Consider the following 22,255-nt stretch of genomic DNA (forward strand, 5'->3'; position numbering starts at 1 on the left):
GCAATCTTTCTTTCCAAGGGTGGGCAGATAAATAGCTCTTTTGTGCTCTGAGCCTGACCGTGTTCCTGATGTGTTTACAGATCTTAGCCCTGAAATACAGAGCTTCCTCTCCCAAGAACATCATGTTTCTGTTTGCTATGGATGTTTTCTCCACAACTGCGTGAATTCCGTTGAAGAACATTCTGACACCCTATGTTAGTTTTTAAATCATAAAAATATCTAGATAGCGTAATTCTGTTAAAGGAAGGTGTTCCCTGGTTTGTAAAACAACCTTGATATTTATTACTTGGGTTTTTTTCTAAATGAAAATTACTCCTGCATGTCCGTGGTGCTTTGGTGAGCTGGGACATGCCTTTATCACCTCCTTTCACAGCTTCCCAGGCCAGGAAAGAAAAAAACATAGTTTGTGGATGGTCACTGATGGCCATGGCTCAAAACCCCCCACTGCAGCTGCAGGAACTCGTGGTGCCCTTTCGCACCTTCCAGCAAAGGCAGGGCAATGCAGCCTAATTCCGTATCTCAGAGAAGGCAGAGGTGCTGCACAGACTGTTCTTGCTGTCAGAGAGGAGTGCGCACATGGTCAGGGACTTAAGCAGGGCTGCCACCATGTCTATCAGGCCCCTATGCTTAAGGATGCACCTGCGCTCAGCTCTCCGTAGAGTAAGAACTCCTTAAACACTCAGGGTGTGTCCTGGGCAGAGCCATCAGGAAAGGAAATGTTAAGGCCATGTTTACGATATTTAAATTCGTTTTCTTTTTTTTTTTTTTGAAATATGTCTGGTGGCATAACACTTGCTGAAATGGCATTTTATCTCCTGAGCAGAGCAGTCCCGTGGTACATCTGGATGGGGATCTGGCATGGCAGGCAAGCAGCCCAGGATGGCAGGGAGGTGAATACTCGGTTTTGGTGCAAACTTAGCAGTGGCCATGGTTTCTCAGCTGGTTGTTTTATCTCTCTGTACTTTGGGAAGAGGATCTTGACACAGACGGTTTGCAGAGCTGTTTCAGCTGTTCAGACAGCTCAGCCACAATATGTTGCCTCAAATTGTTTTGTTAAGCATATGCATCAGCTGTACTTGTTTGCCTTGAAGCTATAAGAACCACAGACCCTCCTGAGAAAATTCTGCTTCTACATAGACATAAAGAGCTTGACAGTGCTCTCAAATGTACCCTGCTGCCCAAGGCATTGACCTGCAAACTTGCCGTGACCCTTTAGATATTAGATTATATCATTAGTTACTGTACTCCCAAAGCCTCAATATCTGGAAGCTGAAGCCAGAAGGGCTATGCTGCTTTACACTGTTTCAAGATCTAGGTCCTCCATAGAGCTGTGGTAGCTCTGGAGTGGGTGCTGAGACCTGTGGAGGCTCCGGGATGGGTGCTGAGACCCAAAGTGGCTCCGGGATGGGTGCTGAGACCTGTGGAGGCTCCAGGATGGGTGCTGAGACCCATGGTGGCTCAGGGGTGCGTGCTGAGACCCATGGTGATTTGGGGATGGGTGCTGAGACCCGTGATGGTTCAGGGATGCAGAAGCTGATGCCAGAGTGATGCAAGGACATACAACAGGGCTCAGTCCCCTCTTGGCCAAGCCTCCAGTTTAAGCCAGTGGGGTATTCTGTGGGTGCTTGGTGGCTCCAGTGGGCGAGGGGGGGCAGGGGCAGGGGCTGGTTTTGGCTGGCATATGCCATAGGAGATGCAGCTCAGGTCAGTGCAGCAGCACTGGGCCATGGTCATGATGCCACGAGGAGTGATGTTACCCGGCATTCAGCCCAGCACTGAATAATGGAGCAAAGGTATAACACTTCTCCACTTAGAAGTACAAGAAGAACAAACTAATCTATATTACAGTGAGAGAGCCGTTGTCCCCTCTTTAATTTTCATGCACTAAATACTGAATTCTGGCAGAAGCGATGCTGCACCTGCTTTCACTTCCTCTGCGTCCAAGCACAGATGCTGACACCCAGTGGCCATGGAGTTTCTAACGCCTGTACGAGATGGAAAACTTCAGCAGAGATGCCTCAAGCCGGTGAGACACAACTTCTAACTTTTCATTTCAAGTGCAAGAGAAGTAAAGAGCTCATGAAAGATGCCAGCCTTGCTTTATGTCTTTCAGCCATAAAATATGTCTTCATATGTCTTCAGCAGGTTATAGTGGTTGAAACTCTTCAAAATCTTGTATTCAGAAGCCAGTCAGAAAAAATGAAAAAAAAAAAAAAGAGGATGGATAATGAGGAAGCAAAAGGTAAACCGGTTTTCAAGTTGGCAGCTTGAAAATAGACCTCAGTGAGAGAAGTAGGGTGATTTTGTGAGTTCAGAGACTCTGGTGACCTTGGTATTCACCTTCCCTGTTTTGCTACTACCCAAAAGCAGTTAGAATATGACAGACACAAATTGATTTTGCATTTCCCTGCAGCATGCACAGGATCGTGCTTTCTTATGTTTGACAAGCATTGACATTCTCCTGGGAAAAAAAAAATCTGTAGGAAAGGTTGCTTTTTATTCTTCAACAAATGGCTCTGAGACTTAATCAGTCAAAGACAGAAAAAAAGACCCTAAACTGAAGAGTATGCAAAGGAGGTCTCTATATGACACGGTCTCTCACAGTATTCTGCTAGGGAAACTGGCTGCCTGTGGACTGGGTAGGTATACCCTTCTTTGGATAAAGAACTGGCTAGGGAGCGGTGCCCAGCGGGTAGTAGTTAATGGAGTCAAGTCCAGCTGGCAGCCTGTTACAAGTGGTGTCCCCCAGGGGTCGGTACTTGGGCCCATCTTGTTCAATATCTTTATTGATGACCTAGATGAGGGGATTGAGTGTACCCTCAGTAAGTTTGCAGATGACACCAAGTTGGGTGGCGGTGTTGATCTGCCTGAGGGTAGGGAGGCCCTTCAGAGGGATCTGGATAGGCTGGATCGCTGGGCTGAGCTGAATGGCATGAGGTTCAACAAGGCCAAGTGTCGGGTCCTGCACTTTGGCCACAATAACCCCATGCAGCGCTATAGGCTCGGAGCTGAGTGGCTGGAGGACTGTGAAGAGGAAAGGGACCTGGGGGTGTTGGTTGATGCTCAGCTGAACATGAGCCGACAGTGTGCCCAGGTGGCCAAGAGGGCCAACCGCATCCTGGCCTGCATTAGAAATAGTGTGGCCAGCAGGAGCAGGGAGGTAATCATCCCCCTGTATTCGGCGCTGGTGAGGCCGCACCTCGAGTATTATGTTCAGTTTTGGGCCCCTCACTACAAGAAAGACATTGAAGCCCTGGAACGTGTCCAGAGAAGGGCAACAAAGCTGGTGAGGGGTCTGGAGCACAAGTCTTATGAGGAGCGGCTGAGAGAGTTGGGATTGTTTAGTCTGGAGAAGAGGAGGTTCAGGGGAGATCTCATTGCACTCTATAGCTTCCTGAAGGCAGGTTGTGATGAACAGGGGTTTGGCCTCTTCTCCCAGGCAACAAGCAGGACCCGAGGAAATGGCCACAAGTTGTACCAGAGGAGGTTTAGACTGGACGTGAGGAAAAACCTTTTCTCCCGAAGAGTGGTCAGGCACTGGAATGGCCTGCCCAGGGAGGTGGTGGAGTTGCCGTCCCTGGCAGTGTTCAAGAGGCGGCTTGATGAGGAGCTACAGGATATGGTTTAGTAGCTGTGGCAGCAATGGTAGTGGGAAGACGGTTGGACTAGATGATCTTATAGGTGCCATCCAACCATGTGATTCTATGATTCTATGATTCTATGATATGTTTGGCAAAGACATGCCTCACCAGACATGTGGGGCTAAGATGGTAAAAACACTGGGGAACCCAGACATGATCTAGAAACAATAAGAGCAGAGTATGCCAAAGGAAGGATTTTGAAAGTGCTTTACTAAAAATATTAATTATAGACTACAGCAAATTAATTAAACCACTGTAATGCAAATACTGTGTAAAAGAAATACATAATTAGTGTAATTCTATAAACATAGGAAAAAAAGCATACTACTGAAATTCTAGCAAGGTCCAGGATGTTAGGAAGGACTAGCAGCTGGCCACCTATTAGGATTAAATTTTGCACACGCTGCAGATGTGGTGCTGTGAGAAAGCAGGGGGAGGAGTGAGTTTTGCTGCTGCTGCAGTGAGGACCCTCTGCAGGGTGAGTTTGGTGAGCGGGGAGCCCCAGCTGGGGCCAAGCACAGCTTTCCTTACCTAGACACTCCTGTAAAGCTGCAGCACACAGATACCATAAGTAGCTGAACTTAATTTATCATTCTGTTACTAGGCAGGTTTCTAGGCAGGCTTCAGCCTAACTTTTATATTTTGTGGTTACTGAAATAACTCCGATATTTTTTGGGGGTGAGTTATAGCTGTGGAGGTATAACATTTGTTCCTTCGACACCTCTTACCTGCGCCTATTCTCTTTAATTCTTCTTCCCTTCTTACTTCTTTTTGGACAAAATTGAACTAGAAACTTTAACCCAGCTTAAACTCATCCAGCAGGTCAGGATTGCAGCACCATTTTGCCCACTCCAAATGCCTATGCCCAGCGATCCCGACATAGTGAAGTGGGTGAGATTGCACCAGATGTACCAAGGGCAGCAGGGTGGGCTCTAGCTGCCTGCCTTGCTTTTCCCCAGAGGAGGTTCACAATGCACTTGTGTGTGTTTTAGTAGACATTTAAACTGTTTAAGAGGCTAGCAGAACACCAGAGGCCTACCAGGAGTTATGTCCAGTAATGGCAAATCTCAATTAAACTCTTTCCAATAGTTTTCTCTAGGGCTTTTTCTGGTTTTAACCATTATTACTAATGCAGTAACTGTAGCCCTGGTGGCAGTTCTGAAAACCCATAGCTCAAATGCTACCCAGTTTTGGATCTGTCCAAGTCTAGTTCCTGAAAGGACCCAAAAACCCTAGAAAGACCTTGGCTGAGCATCTCTGCACATCCTGGTCTTGCAGATCAGATTCAGGCTTCATCCTCCCAGAGACTGCCCTGCCTTGATAACCTGTTGCTCTGCAGGGACGCACATGCAGCCCAGCTTCTGGAGCAAGTCAGAGCAAAATATCTGTGCTGTGCTGGGCAGGGACAGCTGTGGTGTAGAGCTGTGCTCCTTGTCACTGCAAAAATCCTGGTGAAGACCAGAGGGGGAAGGGAGAGGACTTTGCAGCTGGCAGGAGGGCACCCAGCAAAGAGCTGCTCTCTCCCATCGCACAGAGGAGGAAATACCATCCTGAGCCTTCTGCATCTGGCCTGTTGTATGAACTGTGCATTCCCTTGAATTGCTCTGATGAGCATGTTTTGGAGATGTTTGGAGGACATGTCTCCCTGAGCTGGTGGCTCGGGGCTGCCAAGCCAGCTTTATTCCTTCTTCCTTCCCTCTCTCGTGGATCTTTTCACCTTCTCTGTTAGATCAGTCAGTGCCTTGCAAGTCCAGCTCTCTTCTAGAATTCTAATGTGCTGCATTCATCAAGGTAAAACACAGTATTTCAATGCCCATTGTATGCTCATGGGTATTTTTAAATATAAAGCCATCTACGCTTGTTGACCAGAAGCCCCAGGAGGCAACAGAGGCAGAGGTTGTGTCTCATCAAAATAACAACAGCCAGGAAACTTCATTTTTGCTCCAGTCTGTGCAGAGACAATTTTTTTCTGGTGCTTTCCTTCTTTGGTTGCTCCCTAAATAACATTGGGTTTTTGCCCATTTAGCAGTGGAAGCAGCTGATAGTGACTGAATAATTTTGCAGTTGAATGTGTAAGACAGCACTTGCTGTGTTGTTTCGTGCCTGATTGGATTAGCATGGCTCTTTTCATAGCTGATTGACACAAACTTGATTTTCTCTCTGAGTTTCCACTGTTCACTAGAAATTCTCATTTTGAATAAACACTCCTGCAAGAAAATATGTTTTCTGGGTTGTTAAGATGAAATGAAAGCACACTAAATGTCTGGGTTTGAGTTGTTCTTTGACCAAAGAAATCAGAATATATTTGGAAGACGGTGTCTCATCTAGTGCTGATTTTTAAAAATTGTTTTTAATCATCATCATAGGGAATGGTTCTTTAAAAATCAGTCAACAATTTAATTAGCTGAATACATGGTGTTGACAGACATCTTGGGTGCTTCAATTCTGGTACCAGTGCCTGCTTCCTACAGAAGTTCCCACTCTGCCTTTGCCAGAGTAACCCTCACTTCTCCTCTGAAGTATCTGTCCTTTGTATAGCTGTGATCATGCCTTTTTACAGCAGAAGTTTATCTCAAGTAAGGCATATCAGTTAATCAAATACATAGCTCAAGTAGCTGACATTCAGTATTTAGATGCTCTCAGCAGGCTGAATATTTGGGGACTAGGAAGATGTGGTGAGAGCAGGGTGGGGTACAGTGGCTAGTTGCAGGCGTTTGTATCTAGCATTGTGTATAAGAGGCTGCCCTTCAGTGTGTGTGTCCTGTTGGCAGATTTCTAGTGTCCTTAAAAAAACAAAACAAAACAAAACAATCCCCCAGAGCAACGTGTTATCTTTATTCACAGCAGTTTCTGCTGCCTCCTTTTTCTCCCTTGTCCTGTTATCACAAACAGGTTGCTCCAGAGTCAGTTTAAAACTCCTCCAATATTTTCCTGGGCTCACTGAGGAATTGAGTTGGAATGACCAGCCTTGTAAATGACAGCCGGTAGGGAAGACCCACGTGGGCTCAGGGCTTCTCAGCTGTCTTTGGGATGGTGTTCTAAGAGCAATCCATCAAACACAAGCGGTACAGCAGTCACAAGCAGAGTTAGCATCCCACTGATGTATGCAATGGCTTTTCTGCTGGGGATCTGAAATGGGCACAAACTGTTATTCCCAGCACCAAGAGACAGCTGGGGACATGCCACAGCATCCCCCTCACACTCCGCTGCATCCCAGGGGCAATGCAGGAAGCATTTTCTTTCCACAGTTTTCTTGCTAGCATCAACACTTTGTTTGAATTTCACGAACTAAAACATTTGAAAGGCAGATACAAAACAAAGATGAGTGTGCGCCTCAGTGTCCATGCATTCAACTACCAAACAGAGGTTAGTTCATCTCTGAGGACAACATGAGGATATTTCTATAGCCAGTCCTCCCTCATCAGTAATGCCCTAAAGGACATATTAGAAAAGCTGTTCATTTGCTTACACTATATGGCCATAAGGAAAAGATAATAGTTATCAGTAGCAGGGGATCAGTTCTCTTGAAGTGATCTTTCAAACCCAAAGAAAATGTAGTCAGTACCAATAATTTGGATATGGGCAAATTCATCCACTGCATCTGCTTTCTCCATATGCTGTCACTGGCATGAATGCAAACAACTGAGACGGGAATGCAAAGAGGATGAAGCCCTCGCCCATAAAAATGGCACTTCTATGTACACAAGCAGTACAAATCTTTGCTGCCTGTGTGGTTTGGGGCAAGATAATGACATTATTTATGCTGCTATGCATGCAATTAACTTTGCTGCATTTAACAGAATCAGTCTGGGCTCATATGAGCAGGATTTGGGTCTCTGCTGTGAATTTATGTGTTGTTGTGAGGCATTTCATATCAAAACAAGCCACACTTACCAGGATGTCTCCTGAATATAAACTGTTGTTTGGTGTCCGATCTTAGAACATCTATTAATGTTTGGGTCTTAGTATTAAATATGTTGTTTCATTTGTTACTGTAGTCTGAGACACCCACATAAAAACACATTGCACGGAGAGGCTGCCTTGTTGCTTACCTTTTCTTGCACTGGCCAATCAACATAAATATTATGAGGCTACTTAACAAACTCAGAATGAGTGGAATGAGGATAAATAGCTGCTTGTCCTCTTTTCTGGACACTGCAAAGATAAATGACAGCATATAAGAAAACACTAGCATCCAGAACATGCCATATTACCTCTTATAAAGCTTGGGCTCAGATGCAACTCAGTGTGTCCAGGTTTAATACCCCACATTCATTCATTCATTCATTCATTGCATACATATGCCAGGTATATGTTGCTGTATAGGGTAACATACTCCTTCAGGATATATCCTGCATATATATGTAACCACTGCCATGTGCCTCTTTTCTGCCTTCTGCATTTCACAGCAGAGCCAGTGCACATGGGGATAGCGCTATAAACCTATGGGGTGCAAAGGAGTCGATTTCTTGTGCAGGGCAGCCAGGATAATGCCCTGCAGAGACACTTCGAGTACCGTGTGCCCTCTCACTCAAAACAGTTGCTCCTCCATCACAGAAGGGGAAGCTGCTGGTGTGGAAGCATTAATATTTTAGGGCTTGCCTGCTAAGTGCACTGGAGATGCAAAGCTGTAGGAATGGCTGTGCTGGAGTAGGTTGAGGGTGTAACTAAACCAGGATCCCATCAGCAGCTGCCCATGGCAGCCATCAGTGCTTGGTCCCAAACAAGCATTACAAAGGATGTAAAAGAAATGCTGGTTACTTTGGGTTCCATACCAGAGAAACACTCCTGTGTCCATTCACTCCAAAAGCCCCGGTCAGCACAGAAAATATTTGTTCTCCCCCTGACACGAACACATGAACTGCGGCTTTGATTTGCTCTGGAAATTGTTAAAGTGGTCTCCATTTGGGTTGACACAGACTGAGAAACAAAACAGAGACAACAAATGTTAAGGAATTATGTGCCTCCACCAGCAGCTCTCTGGCATGGCCTGATGTTTCTGAACATGCTCCCCAGGTTCTGCAAAACCTTGGATTATGTTTTGGCAGTTTTGAATTATTTCATAATAGTTTGGACCAGCTAATGCCAGTAAGATGATTATGGAGATGAATCTACTGAATACCTACGTTCTGGTGGGGGGGCAGGGAGCATCGTGTATGTTGCTATTTACGCCTGTTAATGTATGGAATCTTTCATTAAATTAGCTAAGTCTCATGTGTATCATATGGCAATAAAAGAAAAAATGTCCTTCAGATGTCCCCTATGATTAATTAGTTCTTGCCATTTCTGCTACCAAAACTGCACCTGGATAATGTGCAGGAGAAAAGCACCATGCAAAAAAAAAAGACGTGTTGTGTTCCAGGCCACTTCTTTGGAGAAATTAGAATTATAATTTAATTGGACCAAGTTATGCCACCATATTCAGGAAAACAAACCACAACAACCTTTAAATTTCCGTGATGACAGCTTTCTGAGATAACAGGTGGGAGGCCTGAGAAAGTGGTCACTCAGAGACTCGCACTGGGATCTGTTACTGCTAAAGCAAATGCTGTGGATGGAGGTCAGGGTGTTAAACAGGAACATGTGCAATGGAGCAGCCTGTGAGTGTTTTCCACCAGCTAATGTCTCTACGCAGTCCACGCAGTAGGTAGCTAACATGCCGTCTGTAACTCAGTGCAAGTTCCAATTTTCCGAAGTGCCTTCCCGCTGCCAGCCATCAGGGCTCCTCCACCCCTTCCCCCTCCCTGCCTGTCCTCACCGCCCAGGCAGCCTTGGCTTCCTTCTGATCTTCCGCCAGCTGAATCTCGTACTCCAGGCATTGGGGCGGCGTTCCGCCGCCCGGGGGGCTCCATGCCACATGGAGCTCCTCAGATGCAGACATGGAAACCACCAGCTGCTTCGGGGGCGAGGGCTTTGCTGGAGGGGGAACAAAAGGAGAGAATGTCAAGAGGTTGCAGTCAAACAGCTCCTGGTGGGAAAGGCTTCAGTTAATCACCACCAACTTCTGCCCCTTTTCCCCCATGATGCAATTTCTGAGCTCTCATTGCTATCAGCCGTGACGCTGCAGGAACAGGGATGTTACTGAGGCTGGAAAGTGGGTTGTTTATTTTAATTAGACACGTGGGCTGGAGTAGGTCCTTGCTCTGGGCTGTGGCACAGGGGTTTCGAAATGCTGGGGCATGAGCATTCTGCTCAGCACATTACCCTCACACTGCGGCCAGCCAGCCCTCCCTGCGCTGCGAGGGCAACCTCTGCCCCTGCAGGGAGAGACCACAACAGTGCTGGCCTGACACCCTCTGCATCCCAGGAGGGGCTCTGGTTTATGTCAGATACCCAAAGCTACACATGGCAGCACTAATTGAATCCAGAAATCCTGCTTATTAGCCCAGTGGCTTAGCTGGAGGATTAGCTATTTATCCCCTGATATTTACGTGTGGTAAATGGATCAGCATGGTAAGTGCCCATAATAAAGAGTGAGTACAAGTATCAGGTTAAACATCATGCTGTGCTTTGCTTCCTTTCCCTGTCTTTGATGGGTTTGAAATCCACCTTTGCTCTGGCAGACTCCATCATACCTTGCACTCAGTTCTTCCCAGTGCTTAGCTTGCTTTGAAGAGCAAAGCTCTGATCGCTCCTGTGCTTGCAGGAGCAGACCGACAGTTTCAGTTCCAGCAGGAGTAAATGAAGCTACCTCTGTGGCAGAGCTGCTAGAGCTAAAAAACCCAGCTGCCCAGCATGCCATTTATGTCCCAAGTTGTCCAGGTGCCGAGCGCAGCACTTGGAAGCACTTGCTGATCATCCTGGTCCCGTAAGCTCGCCTGCAAACACTGCTGGAAACTAAAGTCCTGTGCAGCACAGGCCACACCGCCTTCTCCAGAGGGGAATCCACCCAGACACATTACAGTCACCCATTTACAACAGCGCAAATTTGTTTCAGCCCTCCTTGTGCAAGTCATGAGCCTTGGGTGTGTGGTGGCTGTGTGGGTCCCCAGAGCCCTGCTGCTTTCCTGTCAGTCTTACCTAGGTTGTGAAGGCGAAGGGTGACGTACAACGGCCGTAGCAGAGTGGCTGCTGCTGAACCATTGACACAAATACTCAGATCCTTATATTCTGCCTGGCTCAGATTTTGCAACATGCAGCCGATATTTATACCGTGATCCTGAATATAGTCATCACACTGTGCTGCGTGGTCCAGCCCCTTGTACCTAGAGATGTATTAGGAAAACAGAAAGAAAAAAATAACCCAAGCAATGGCAGTTAATACTTGGGTAAGGCCTTTTTTGTAAGATTGGACCTAGGCCTCAAGTATCACCTATATGCTGCCCACCCTTTGCCTTTCACAAGTGATCCAAAGCAGTGGTATGCATGGGTCACCTGAACTCCTGCTATTGGAAAACTGTGGTGAGGAGAAAAAACCAAATTAACATGCACAGGTGGCTTCGCAGGTTGGTTTGCAGGCCGTGTCAGCGTCTCCCCAAGGCTATTCCTGGAGCACAAGAGGTCTCACGAGGTGCCACTGTGTGAGTGGAGCTAGGGAAGGATCTGGACCCTACTCATGGAGACACCCATCCTCTCACAGAGCACTTACAGCACCATCAGCCACCAGCTCTGGAGTTGCACAAAGGTCCCCCCCCAAGCCAAAAACTATCAGTTTGTGGCAGGTAAGGTGTGCCATAAATGTAATGAGTGTTAACAGCTGATTGCTGATAGGTCCTGTGCATGTACCTGGGCACATAATAACAACCCAGGGGTGGGAGCAAGGAAGAGCATTGCTGGTTATTAGCTAATGTGCAGCTACAACCCTGTCCTCTCAAACTGCCTCCTGACTTCAGGGGCCACTCCCCAAAGCTTAGCTGCTGGCCCCATCCTGGAAATACTAAGTGGTGTTTCATATTACTTTTTCAGACTCCTGTTGGGAGTCCTTCTTCTTGAGGCAGAGCTGAATCTGGCCTCTGTACTCTACACCTAATGAAAGCCTCCCTGCACAGCACATAATGTTGGGGGGGGGAAACTTTATGTGGTACTGCTATAAAAATTAACTCACAGAGTTCAAAGGATGCTGTGGCTGTGTTCCCACCTGCTCTCATTATACAACAGGACCCAGATCCAAATGCCTGGTTTTGGTACAGGCAGTTAAATAAGGGTGAGTTTATTGGGGCTTTTGTGTTTGGTTTTTTTTTTTTCCTTAGGAACAAATCATGAATTTCCATGGTTTCCTTCAAGCAGACTTTTGTAGTTAGCAAAATGGTTTTTAATCAGTGTTTCTGCTTTGTAGCTCTTTCAAGAGCTACATGGAAACTATTTTTGAAAAGCAGCTATGGTTTTCTACACATAGCCCAATGGCATGAAACCCAATGTTTCCTAACTAGTCATCTTTACTGTAGGATCATAGGACCTGAAGCACAAATACAGCATTTACTTTGTCCAAAACCACTAAGCCTAGCTTTGTTTTTCTTGCAGAACAGAATCATTAGGCAGCAGTATAAAAGAAACAACTGAGAAACATGTATTATTACCAACTGTGGCAGCACGTTTGCTTCTATGAGATGTGTGAAGGCTATGAAAATACATTTGAAGAGTAAAACTGTTAGCTGCCAAGAAGCCATGCTCTTTGTATCGGGTTCACTGAACTTGGTAACTTCCTGCTGAATCCTATCCTATAGAGATATATGCACTGTGATCAAAGGAAACGTGCAGCCAGAATGACCCAGGTATGTTCAGCAAAGGGAAAGCAGAAGGCTTTCTGGTGGACAATGTGCAGAAAACACTCCACAGGGGTGAATAAAACGGAACGGAGGAAGGGAGAAGGCATTCCCTGTCAGCACAAGCTTGGTTTTAAGAAGGAAGCAGAGATTTGGTATTTCCTTGCCATTTTGCTTGGAGCATTATTTCTGCCCATTCTGGGTGGATCATGTAATAGCATTGCCAGCCATAAAAGCATATTTGCTGTGGCATTTTAGTATACTGAGAGGTTCACTTGATTGCTACCTGAGCTTTTTTCTATTTTGCTGATACATACCAATAATATAACCCATAATGTACGCCGTGAGGAGCAAGGAGACCTGGTTGCCAAGTGCACTTGAGGTATTCCCAGTCATGATAGATGCAGTGGAAGTTCTGAACCTCTGATTCCAGTTTCCCTGTCAAATGAGATGGAAATAACCACTATTTAGCAATGTACCAGTCAGGCACAGCAGAAATATCATTTTACATCTTTGAACAATTGTGCACTGCAGTTGAAAGACGAAAAAGGAAAAGAAAAGGCCAGTCACCATTATTAGATAGTTTTGCTACCAAGTGCCGTGTTTCCTATAAAAGCCAGTTCACTGTACTTAGAGCAGAAAGAGGCATAACTGACACTGTCATTCAGCAGTGGAGCTTGTGCAGGGCAACTCAGCAGAGCTGGGATATGGGCAGAGAGAAATGAGCCCCAAGTATCCAGTAACCACAATCAACAGCCAGAGGAAGCAGAGAGATCCTCTGGTGTTTATATAGCTCAACAAGCCCTGCAATGGCTTACCCATCCAGCAACCCTCAGCCAGCAGTGGTTCATGCAACAGGCTCATGCAAAGTGCAAAACTGCACCCGGTAGCGAAGGCTGCTCCTAACCTTGCAATGGGACCTGAAAGGTAGCATAAATCCAGTCACTTTGCACTGCCACATCATTGGTACACCGTCCCTCGAGCAGTGTCTGAACCTTCACTTCAGCAGTCCTGCTGAGGTCAAATCCAACTCTCAATTTTAGCTTCCTAGTAAAAATAACCTGGTTGAAAGACAGACTTTATAAGCACCTCTTTTGCCACTAAGTGAGCTGCAGAATTAGCTGCTCTTGCTCCCACGCTAGCTGCGAGTAGGCTCATCTGTGTGCTTTAATGTTCCTTTACGTTTCTGTCCTGCTCCTCCTTCCCAGTGCTTCTCGAGCACTCTGGTGCCACCTGCTCTGCCCAGCCTTGCTGGCTTTGAGTCCCTCCACCCCATAGGACCCCAGCAATAACAAGACAGAGCAGATCATGGTTCAAGGCATCCCCACCAGCCAGGAGCACCGGGGAGGGTCTGAGGAGAATACTGTCTTAAATCCAGATAAAAGGCACTTGTGACATGAGGTAATTAAAAACAGAAGAAACAACCAGTCTTCTAGCTGATGATTCCCATAGGAAGCACAACCACACCCTGCAAGGACAGAGCTGCAGCCAGGCAGTGCAGCACACACCCACACTGCATGCTGCTGGACTTAGCCGTTCACAGGAGTCTCTGAGCACCCTCTCTGAAGGTTTTTCTCTTTCCTTCTCCTTACTCCCCTATACTTCATGCAAGGGAAAAATAAGCTGACAAGAATGACAACAAATGACGAGAGAGAGAGAAGGTGTCGTGTTAGCCCAAGCAGGACAGAAGTAACATGTCATAAAATTCATGTGTGCTGTAGTGGGAACTGCAATGGCACAGCCCACAGTCAGGCGTGTTGTCAGCAGCCCCAGAGTGTAAGAGCCATGTTGAGACATGTTTCTAACAGACATCAGTGACTCTTGCTTCCACTGATGTCCCATGGATTATTTTTCAGACTCACTCTTCTTCATGATCTTATCTGGGGTCAAGGTTTTGGCAAAGTACCAGAGGTGATTTTTTTCTACTTTTTAGATCTGCCTTGTCTAAGACAGTTTTATTACTTGTGATTTAGGGAATTCTGACATGTTTTTAAAACCTGAGGTTTTTTTTTTCCCTTTGTGCTTTTTAAATACCAATTTAAATTATCATAGAAGAATCTGCACAGCCAGACGCTGCATGGCTGGAAGTGTGAGGTGCGTTATGACCGATGTAAGGTCACAGGGCCCCTTTACATGCCCTCGCGATTGCAATCTGTACCTGAAACAGAGTGGGAAGCACCATGCTCCTCCACCTCTGCAGGCTCCCATGGGATGGCTGGGCCAGAACCTGTTTATGCGGTGTCTGAGCACAGCCTGGTAGTCTTGGCTTTGCTGCCTCAGACAGATGAAGCAGATGACCCACTCATGAAGGACTTGTGAAAACCAATCACAACAAGAGGCTGCTAACGTGCAGTGCTGCTAACGTGATGTGACTGCTCCTTCTCTCTCTCTCCCTCGTCTCTTGAGCTGGCAAGCTCTCTAGCACTCCTGCTTTAGATTGTGCAAAAAAATCTCCCTTTCTTTCAGGACACCATTCTATATTTTGGGTTGTTGGAGGACATCCTCAGCATATTTTTCATGTATCACTCAGTACTTTGCACCAACCAGCCTGCTGCTGGGTTTCTCCTCTCCCCACCCCATTTACCTTCCTAACCCTGCAGGAGCCTTTGTGTTCCAAGCACTCCCAAAATATATGCCTGCAACCCTTCCTGTACTGGGTCTGTCTACTATTGCCCTGCTACACATCAACAAGAGAAGACTGACAATTTAATCATAGAGCTGAGTTAGAGTCAACCATAACTAAAAGAGAAAAGTAAATGGTAATTAGAAACACCCTTCTGGATAAAGGGAATGTTAGAGCATTAGGATAATTAATGAAATGTAATATTTTCTTTATTCACCACTTTGCATCTCTAAGGATATGTTGACAGTGAGTTTCAGGTCAAACCCTGTAAAGACTTTCTAAAAAGAGTAGTGGTTTTTACAATGAGGAATGCTGCTAGATATTACTGTATTTTTGGGGGGCAGCAAGCACCACACCCTCTGACAGAAATAGCCCCTTCCCTGCTGCCGCTGTTACATTTCAAAATACATTGCCGTTTGACAAAAGATTCAAACAACTGGAACAGTTTGCCTTTTTCATGGAAAGCTGGAACTGCTTTGGTACCACTTCTCCTTGAAATGCAAACATAAACCTATGTAGGAACAAAAGGCAGAACACTAAGATTTAAGAAGATTAAACCTTACCTTCCAGTCTCTGTCACCAGTGTTGTGGTATTCAAACTTGTATTTTACTGTGCATTCATTGAAGGCTTGTACATTGGGTGGAGGTTTCCACTCTACATCGAGAGAACCTAAGAGTCCAGGATCAGTGATCTGAAGGTCTTGTGGTGGAGCAACTACAGTGAAAACAAAGCAGGGGGTAAAACAAAGTGTTGATGTAAAGAAAGCAAAAAGAAAAGATGTGAAATTTGACAAGATGACAAATGCAGCTGCTAGATGTGGTCCAGGTCCAGCCCTGGCTATTTAATAGCCTGTTCTCAACAAACATGCACAAGCTCTATTCCTGCCCACCCCCTTGAAAAACAGATTTTGCTTATGCTCAGAGAACACTCAAGGACTGTTGAAAAGGCACAAAGAGTGCCACATCTTTGACATTCTTTTTCAAGCTGTTTTCAGCAAATCTACTGTCCTGGGATGACCTTTCAAGTCCTATATTTGCTTGCTTTGAACTTACGCTATTTACCAATTGTCAGGACAAGTATTCTTGCAAACATTGTGTTCATCATGTACACCAACATAGGATGACAGATCACATCATGCTCTCAGGGAAATATATATTCCTTAACTGTAACAGACACAAATCACCCATATTGCTTTAAATATTCTTTTCAAGTATATTAAAGATTAATGAAAAAAAACCAAGACAAAACACAGACAGAAGCAGAAAAGCAGAGAGTTAAAATAATTCTTATTTTGGACATCTATCAGCTATACAAACATGTGCTTTTACAGCCAATCTGGCTTTCATTAAGCTATTGTAAGGTGCTGCCATATGTTAATAAATCAGCATATATTATGGATTAATTCCATACTAAGATATGCTTCCTAAAAGCCAAGCTCTGCATGGAGCTGTCATTCACATGACGAAAGCTGTTTGGCTGTTCAGTGTTGTTAGTTCAAATGAAGTCAATTTTTGTAACATCTAAGGACATTTTTCTCCGCTGTCTAGAGATGAGGGTATCCATTTGGGTTTCTACATATTCACTGCATTATAAACTTTTTTCACGGAGATTTGGAGCCCATGTTCTGGCAGTGTCAGTCCAGCATTTGCCATCACTTCTCTGTTTGAATCTGGCCTCCAGGTCATTGGATTCTCTGTCACCTTTTTCATGTCTTCATCAGGATTTACACAAATTTTTCCTTTTATTTTTTTAAGAAATCCATCATGAAGGCAGACTCTGAGACTATCCTTCAGTGGAAGATGCTGATAGAAATCAAACTTTAACATGCTCCTTGGAAAGTTTGCTGAGAACATAATTAAAGGATTTATTTCTTTTAAGGAAACACTCCCAAATAAAACACACTGCAGGCAGCAGTCTTACGATCCCACATTTCCCAGCATGTAACGCCACACAGGAAATCTGTTGGTACGTTAGATGGCAAAGTAGGATATCATGGCAATGTATTTAAGGAGGAACAACAGACTATAATAATTTGGAGAAAAATTAGATATGCTGTCTTTTTCTGTGTAACAAGTAAAACACTCTCTTTCCCACCAGCTGTGAGTCCTGTGAATGTGGCCTGGATTTGCAGGGTGCTGGTGGACTTGCTGCAGCTCCATGAGCAATGGGGCATGGCCCTGCGTGTGCAATATCTTGTATTCACCAGCCCTGTGTTCCCACAGGAGGCGAGGGTCTGGAGTCACTATGCCAGGCACAGATTTCCCAGCACGGGCAGAGGAGGGGAAATAGGAGCACAGGCGGCTCTGCCTCTGCAAAGAGTACTCAAGGTGGGCTCTTGGTGAGCATCAGAGATGGGAGTGGGGTGAGCTGAAGGCATCTCACCCACCTCCTGAGTCTTCACAAACATGCAAAGGCTCCAGGAAAGGGAGAAGCAATGCAGGGGACAGCAAGTCTGTGGGAATGGTGCTTGAAGAGAGGAGGGCTTCAGGAGGGCAGACTTTGCCATGAGATACAGCCCTGGAGGGAAGAAGGGCCCAGGAAAGTTGGTCCATATTCAAGGAGCACCTCCTCCAAGCTCAGGAGCAATGCATCCCAATGAAGATCAAGTCTGGCAAAAATGCCAGGAGGCCTGCGTGGATGGACAAGGAGCTCCTGGACCAACTGAAAATAAAGAAGGAAGCCTACAGAAGGTGGAAGCAAGGACAGGTAGCCTGGGAGGATTACAGAGAGGTTGTCCAAGAGGCCAGGGATCAGGTAAGGCAGGCTAAAGCCCTGACAGAATTGAACCTGGCCAGGGACATCAAGGGCAACAAGAAAAGCTTCTACAGGTACATCGAGGACAAAAGGAAATCCAGGGAGAATGTAGGCCCTCTCCGGAAGGAAACGGGAGACCTGGTTACCTGGGACATGGAGAAGGCTGAGGTGCTTAATGATTTTTTTGTCTCAGTCTTCACCAATAAGGGCTCTAGTCACATCACCCAAGTTGCAGAAGGCAAAATCAGGGACCAGGAAATTAGGAACTGCCCACTGTAGCAGAAGAGCAGGTTCGGAAACATCTAAGGAACCTGAAGGTGCACAAGTCCATGGGACCCAATAAGATGCATACGCAGGTCCTGAGGGAACCAGCGGATGAAGTTGCCAAGCCGCTGGCCATTGTATTTGAGAAGTCATGGCAGTCTGGTGAGTTCCTGATGACTGGAAAAGGGGTAACATAACCCCCATTTTTAAAAAGGGGAACAAGGAAGACCTGGGGAACTACAGGGCAGTCAGCCTCACTTCTGTGCCTGGTAAGGTCATGGAGCAGATTCTCCTCAAAACCATGCTAAGACACATGGAAAGCAAGGAGGTGATTGGTGGCAGCCAACATGGCTGACTAATATGGATGTCTTCTATGACGAGGTTACAGCATCGGTGGAGAAGGGATGAGCAACTGATGTCACCTACCTGGACTTGTGCAAGGCATTTGACACTGTCCCGCATGACATCCTTCTCTCTAAACTAAATAGACATGGGTTTGATGGACAGGCCACTCAGTGGATAAGGAATTGGCTGGATGGCCACACTCAGAGTGGTCAACGGTTCGATGTCCAAGTGGAGACTGGTGACGAGTGGCGTTCCTTAGGGGTCAGTGTTGGGCCTGGCCCTGTTGAACAACTTTGTTGGAGACATGGTCAGTGGGATAGAGTTCACCCTCAGCAAGTTCAACGACCACACCAAGTTGTGTGATGCCATTGACATGCTGGAGGGGAGGGATGCCATCCAGAGGGACCTTGACAGGCTGGAGAGGTGGGCCCATGCAAACCTCATGAAGTTCAACCAGGCCAAGTGCAAGGTCCTGCACCTGGGTCAGGGCAATCCTAGGCACAAATACAGGCTGGGGGGAGAATGGACCGAGACCAGCCCTGAGGAGAAAGACTTTGGTGTGCTGGTGGATGAGAAGCTTAACATGAGGAGGCAATGCGCCCTTGCGGCCCAGAAGGCCAACCACATCCTGGGTTGCATCAAGAGAAGCATGGCGAGCAGGTTGATGGAGGTGATTCTGCCCCTCTGCTCTGCTCTCCTGAGACCCCACCTGCAGTACTGTGTCCAGTTCTGGAGCCCCCAACATAAGAAGGATGCGGATACGTTGGAGAGAGTCCAGAAGAGGCCACGAAGATGATCAGAGGGCTGGAGCACCTCTCCTATGAGGACAGGCTGAGAGAGTTGGGGCTGTTCAGCCTGGAGAAGAGGAGGCTCCAGGGAGACCTTATAGCAGTCTTCCAATACCTAAAGGGGGCTACAGGAAAGACAGAGAGAAACTCTTCAGTAGGGCCTGTTGCGATAGGACGAGGGGTAATGGGTTTAAAATAGAGGTAGACAGATTCAGATTAGATATTAGGAATTTATTTTTTTACACTGAGGGTTGTAGAGCACTGGAACAGGTTGCCCAGAGAGGTGGTGGATGCCCCATCCCTGGAAACATTCAAGGCCAGGTTGGACGGGGCTCTGAGCAACCTGATCTAGTTGGAGATGTCCCTGCTCCTTGCAGGGGGGTTGGACTAGATGATCTTTAAAGGTCCCTTTCAACCCTAACTATTCTATGATTCTGAGAGCTGCAGCTGCTAAAAAATGAATGAGTGACTCGTCCAGAATGGCCATCTGTAGCCGTGCTGAGGAGCGAGCAGGGAGAAGGCAAAGGTGTGTTGCTGCCACTGGCCAGCCCAGGTTGAGAGCCCATCAGGGCCAGTGCAGGGGAGGGCTTCCACATCACCAGCGTACCACATCAGCCTGGAGTCAAATCCCGTTATGGCAGCTGGCATGCGTAATTTCCATGACAGGCTGGCCAAGGAGATCTGCTGGCAGGGCTGCAAGCCAGTCTCTCCTGCACTCGGGAAGCTCCTCTTGAGTAGATAAATGCTGAGCCTCACAGCCATGCAAACAAGGAGGGGCAAAGCTACTAGCCTTTTTCATGAGCCTGGTAACAAGCTGTTAAGAGAGAATTAGATTCGTCAAAAACAGAATTTCTTACTAGAAAAGATAACACTCTGAAGTTCATTTCCATCCTGAGCTTGAACAAAACAGTAATAATTTTTCAAAACAATTGCAACTGTAAACAGCAATTCTTGCAAAACAAATTTTGACTGGATTTCAGAGGAAAACAAAAAGCTTCTTTTTAGGATGTGGCTCGCATACTGGGACTTGATTGTTTTTTAAATGTCAGCACTGCCTCTTGCAGTTTCTCATTTTCACAATATTGCATGGCAACCCATTCTCACTCATGTCATTCATACAGAACACAGGACTAGAAATACTCTATTTTGTTATCCGGTCTTGAAGGAAAGCTGCTCCTGAATGCTTCTTGGGAAAAAAAAAAAACAAAACACCTCATCAACTTCTCTACTCGATTTGCACGGTGGTGAGTCAGGTAGCATTGTGCTGGCTAGATGGTCACAGCCCTCAGGGCCACCTGCTCCTGGCTGCCACACATGCTGACTCGAATCGCCTGCTCATCCCCAGCTGCCTCCTACTGCTTCACCCCATGCCATGCGGTGCCTTAGGTGGTGCAAGCAGCAGGAGGTTTTGCAATTTTCTGCCTATTTTGCCAGTGGGGAAAATGGCAACCCATCAGATGCCCACCATATCTTCTATGTCTGCACTTCTTGCTGGTCAGAGAGGTGCAGGTGACTTTCCTGTTTCGAGCAGCCCATTTTAAAGGCAATGCTTCTTTCCTTGGCATGGCAGCAGCATGTTTCCTGGCAGCTTTCCATGCCTGCTGGCTGGCAGGACAGGGGGTCTCTCAGGACCATCCTGGCCAAGTTTTCACCTCCCACCATGGCGGTGGCAGGGAGGGCCAGATCTGCTCACCATCTCTCTGAAGAAGGAAAGCTTTTGGGTGCAAAGTCCCAGCTGCTGAAGGCCAAAAGGGTTGGAGCTGGCAGGTACAGCGCAGGAAAGAGGTGCTCGAGGGCTTGAAGCAAAGGGTGCTTGAAGTGCCATTGCCATGGATGGCAGCTTGGAGAGTAATATTTTTTTTAGAAGAAAGTATCATTCTCCAGTTATGAATAAGCTTTGTGTTTCTCACACCTAGCAGTCTGTCCAGCTGGGACCATGCTCGGGAGCATTTATGTATCCAAGTGGTATTTATATTTAATAACTCTATATCATACAACATAGTCATTCCTTTTGAAGTTACTGAGAAAAATATCCACTAAACACACAATATATTTACACAATTGATTACAGGTTTATAAGTCAGCCACTCACTGTAACACACACACAGGATAAGCTTCAGTTTAAGGACTAATTTCATAAAGGACCTGAGTTAATGTGAAGCACACATTAGGCAGTGACACGAATGGCACGCTGGGCTTTACCTGTGGTGTGGTAGGAAGAGGAGAAGGATGCCACGCAGCCCCACACCAGCGCCACAGAGAGAGGGTAAAGCTGCCAGAGAGCCATTCAGAGGTAGGACGTCAGGAGATCTCGCTGGAAGGTCTGCGGTGTCAGAAAAGCAGTCCTGAGGCACGCGTGCAAGGAGGCTGGAGAAATAAAGTCCAGTTGGAAGGCTTCAGTGCATCGGTGAGATCCTGGCATTCCCTCTGCAGGGTGAGCACTGACAACAAGCGGCTTTTGACTCATCTACCAAGTCTGATTAATCATTTCCCAGAGGACCTTTATTTGTAACTTCAGGGGACGGCAACACATGGATGACTTTGACTTCATTTGGAAACAGTTTCTGGCTAGCTAAGCACATTCTCCAAAGGCATGTCAGCCTGCACTTCAGTCACTGAGCCATCTGCCGCTCGTCTTCTGGGGAAACAGTGACGCAGCCAAGCAACTGACCCGCCTGCCATAGGAAGCACCTCGGACCAATGACATTTTCATTTTAAAAAAGCCAAACCAGAATGCCTGAGCTTTGCCTTATCCAATAGACAGACATTTCTTATGCAACTGTTACCAGTGCTTTTGGCTTTACTGCTTCAGGATTTGGTGATGTCGTAGCTTAGCCCTGATCAGGACCAGACTACGCAGTCTCTCTCTCACTTTCCCCACCCTCTGAGAGAACAGGGAGAGATAACATAAGAAAAAAGGCTTGAGGTTTGAGATAAGGACAGGGAGAAATCCTTAAAGTTACCATTATGGGCAAAACTGACTCGACTTGGGAAAAACTATTTGTTTACTAAAATCAAAGCAGGATAATGAGACAGAGAACAAGATAACCTCCCTCCACCCCTCCCTCTTCCCAGGCTTAACATTATCTCTACTACCTCCCCCCTCAAAAAAGCAGCACAGGGAGGAAGAGGGAATG

General features: G+C 46.4%; 1 protein-coding gene across 1 annotated transcript; it reads right to left on the minus strand.

Annotated features, from left to right (window-relative positions):
- Window positions 1-6,452: 6,452 nt before the first annotated feature.
- On the minus strand, window positions 6,453-21,460 carry IL13RA2 (interleukin 13 receptor subunit alpha 2). Its single transcript, XM_086756307.1, has 9 exons — window positions 21,321-21,460; window positions 15,530-15,681; window positions 13,251-13,404; window positions 12,661-12,781; window positions 10,662-10,846; window positions 9,400-9,557; window positions 8,417-8,561; window positions 7,694-7,796; window positions 6,453-6,770 (listed from the first exon to the last, which is right to left on the minus strand). Exons 1-9 carry the CDS (start codon window positions 21,403-21,405, stop codon window positions 6,728-6,730), a joined length of 1,146 nt encoding a protein of 381 aa, XP_086612433.1. The 5' UTR covers window positions 21,406-21,460; the 3' UTR covers window positions 6,453-6,727.
- Between the last annotated feature and the right edge of the window lie 795 nt (window positions 21,461-22,255).

This window comes from Chlamydotis macqueenii, chromosome 11, assembly GCF_036417535.1.
Source record: "Chlamydotis macqueenii isolate bChlMac1 chromosome 11, bChlMac1.mat, whole genome shotgun sequence".
Classification (NCBI taxonomy): domain Eukaryota; kingdom Metazoa; phylum Chordata; class Aves; order Otidiformes; family Otididae; genus Chlamydotis; species Chlamydotis macqueenii.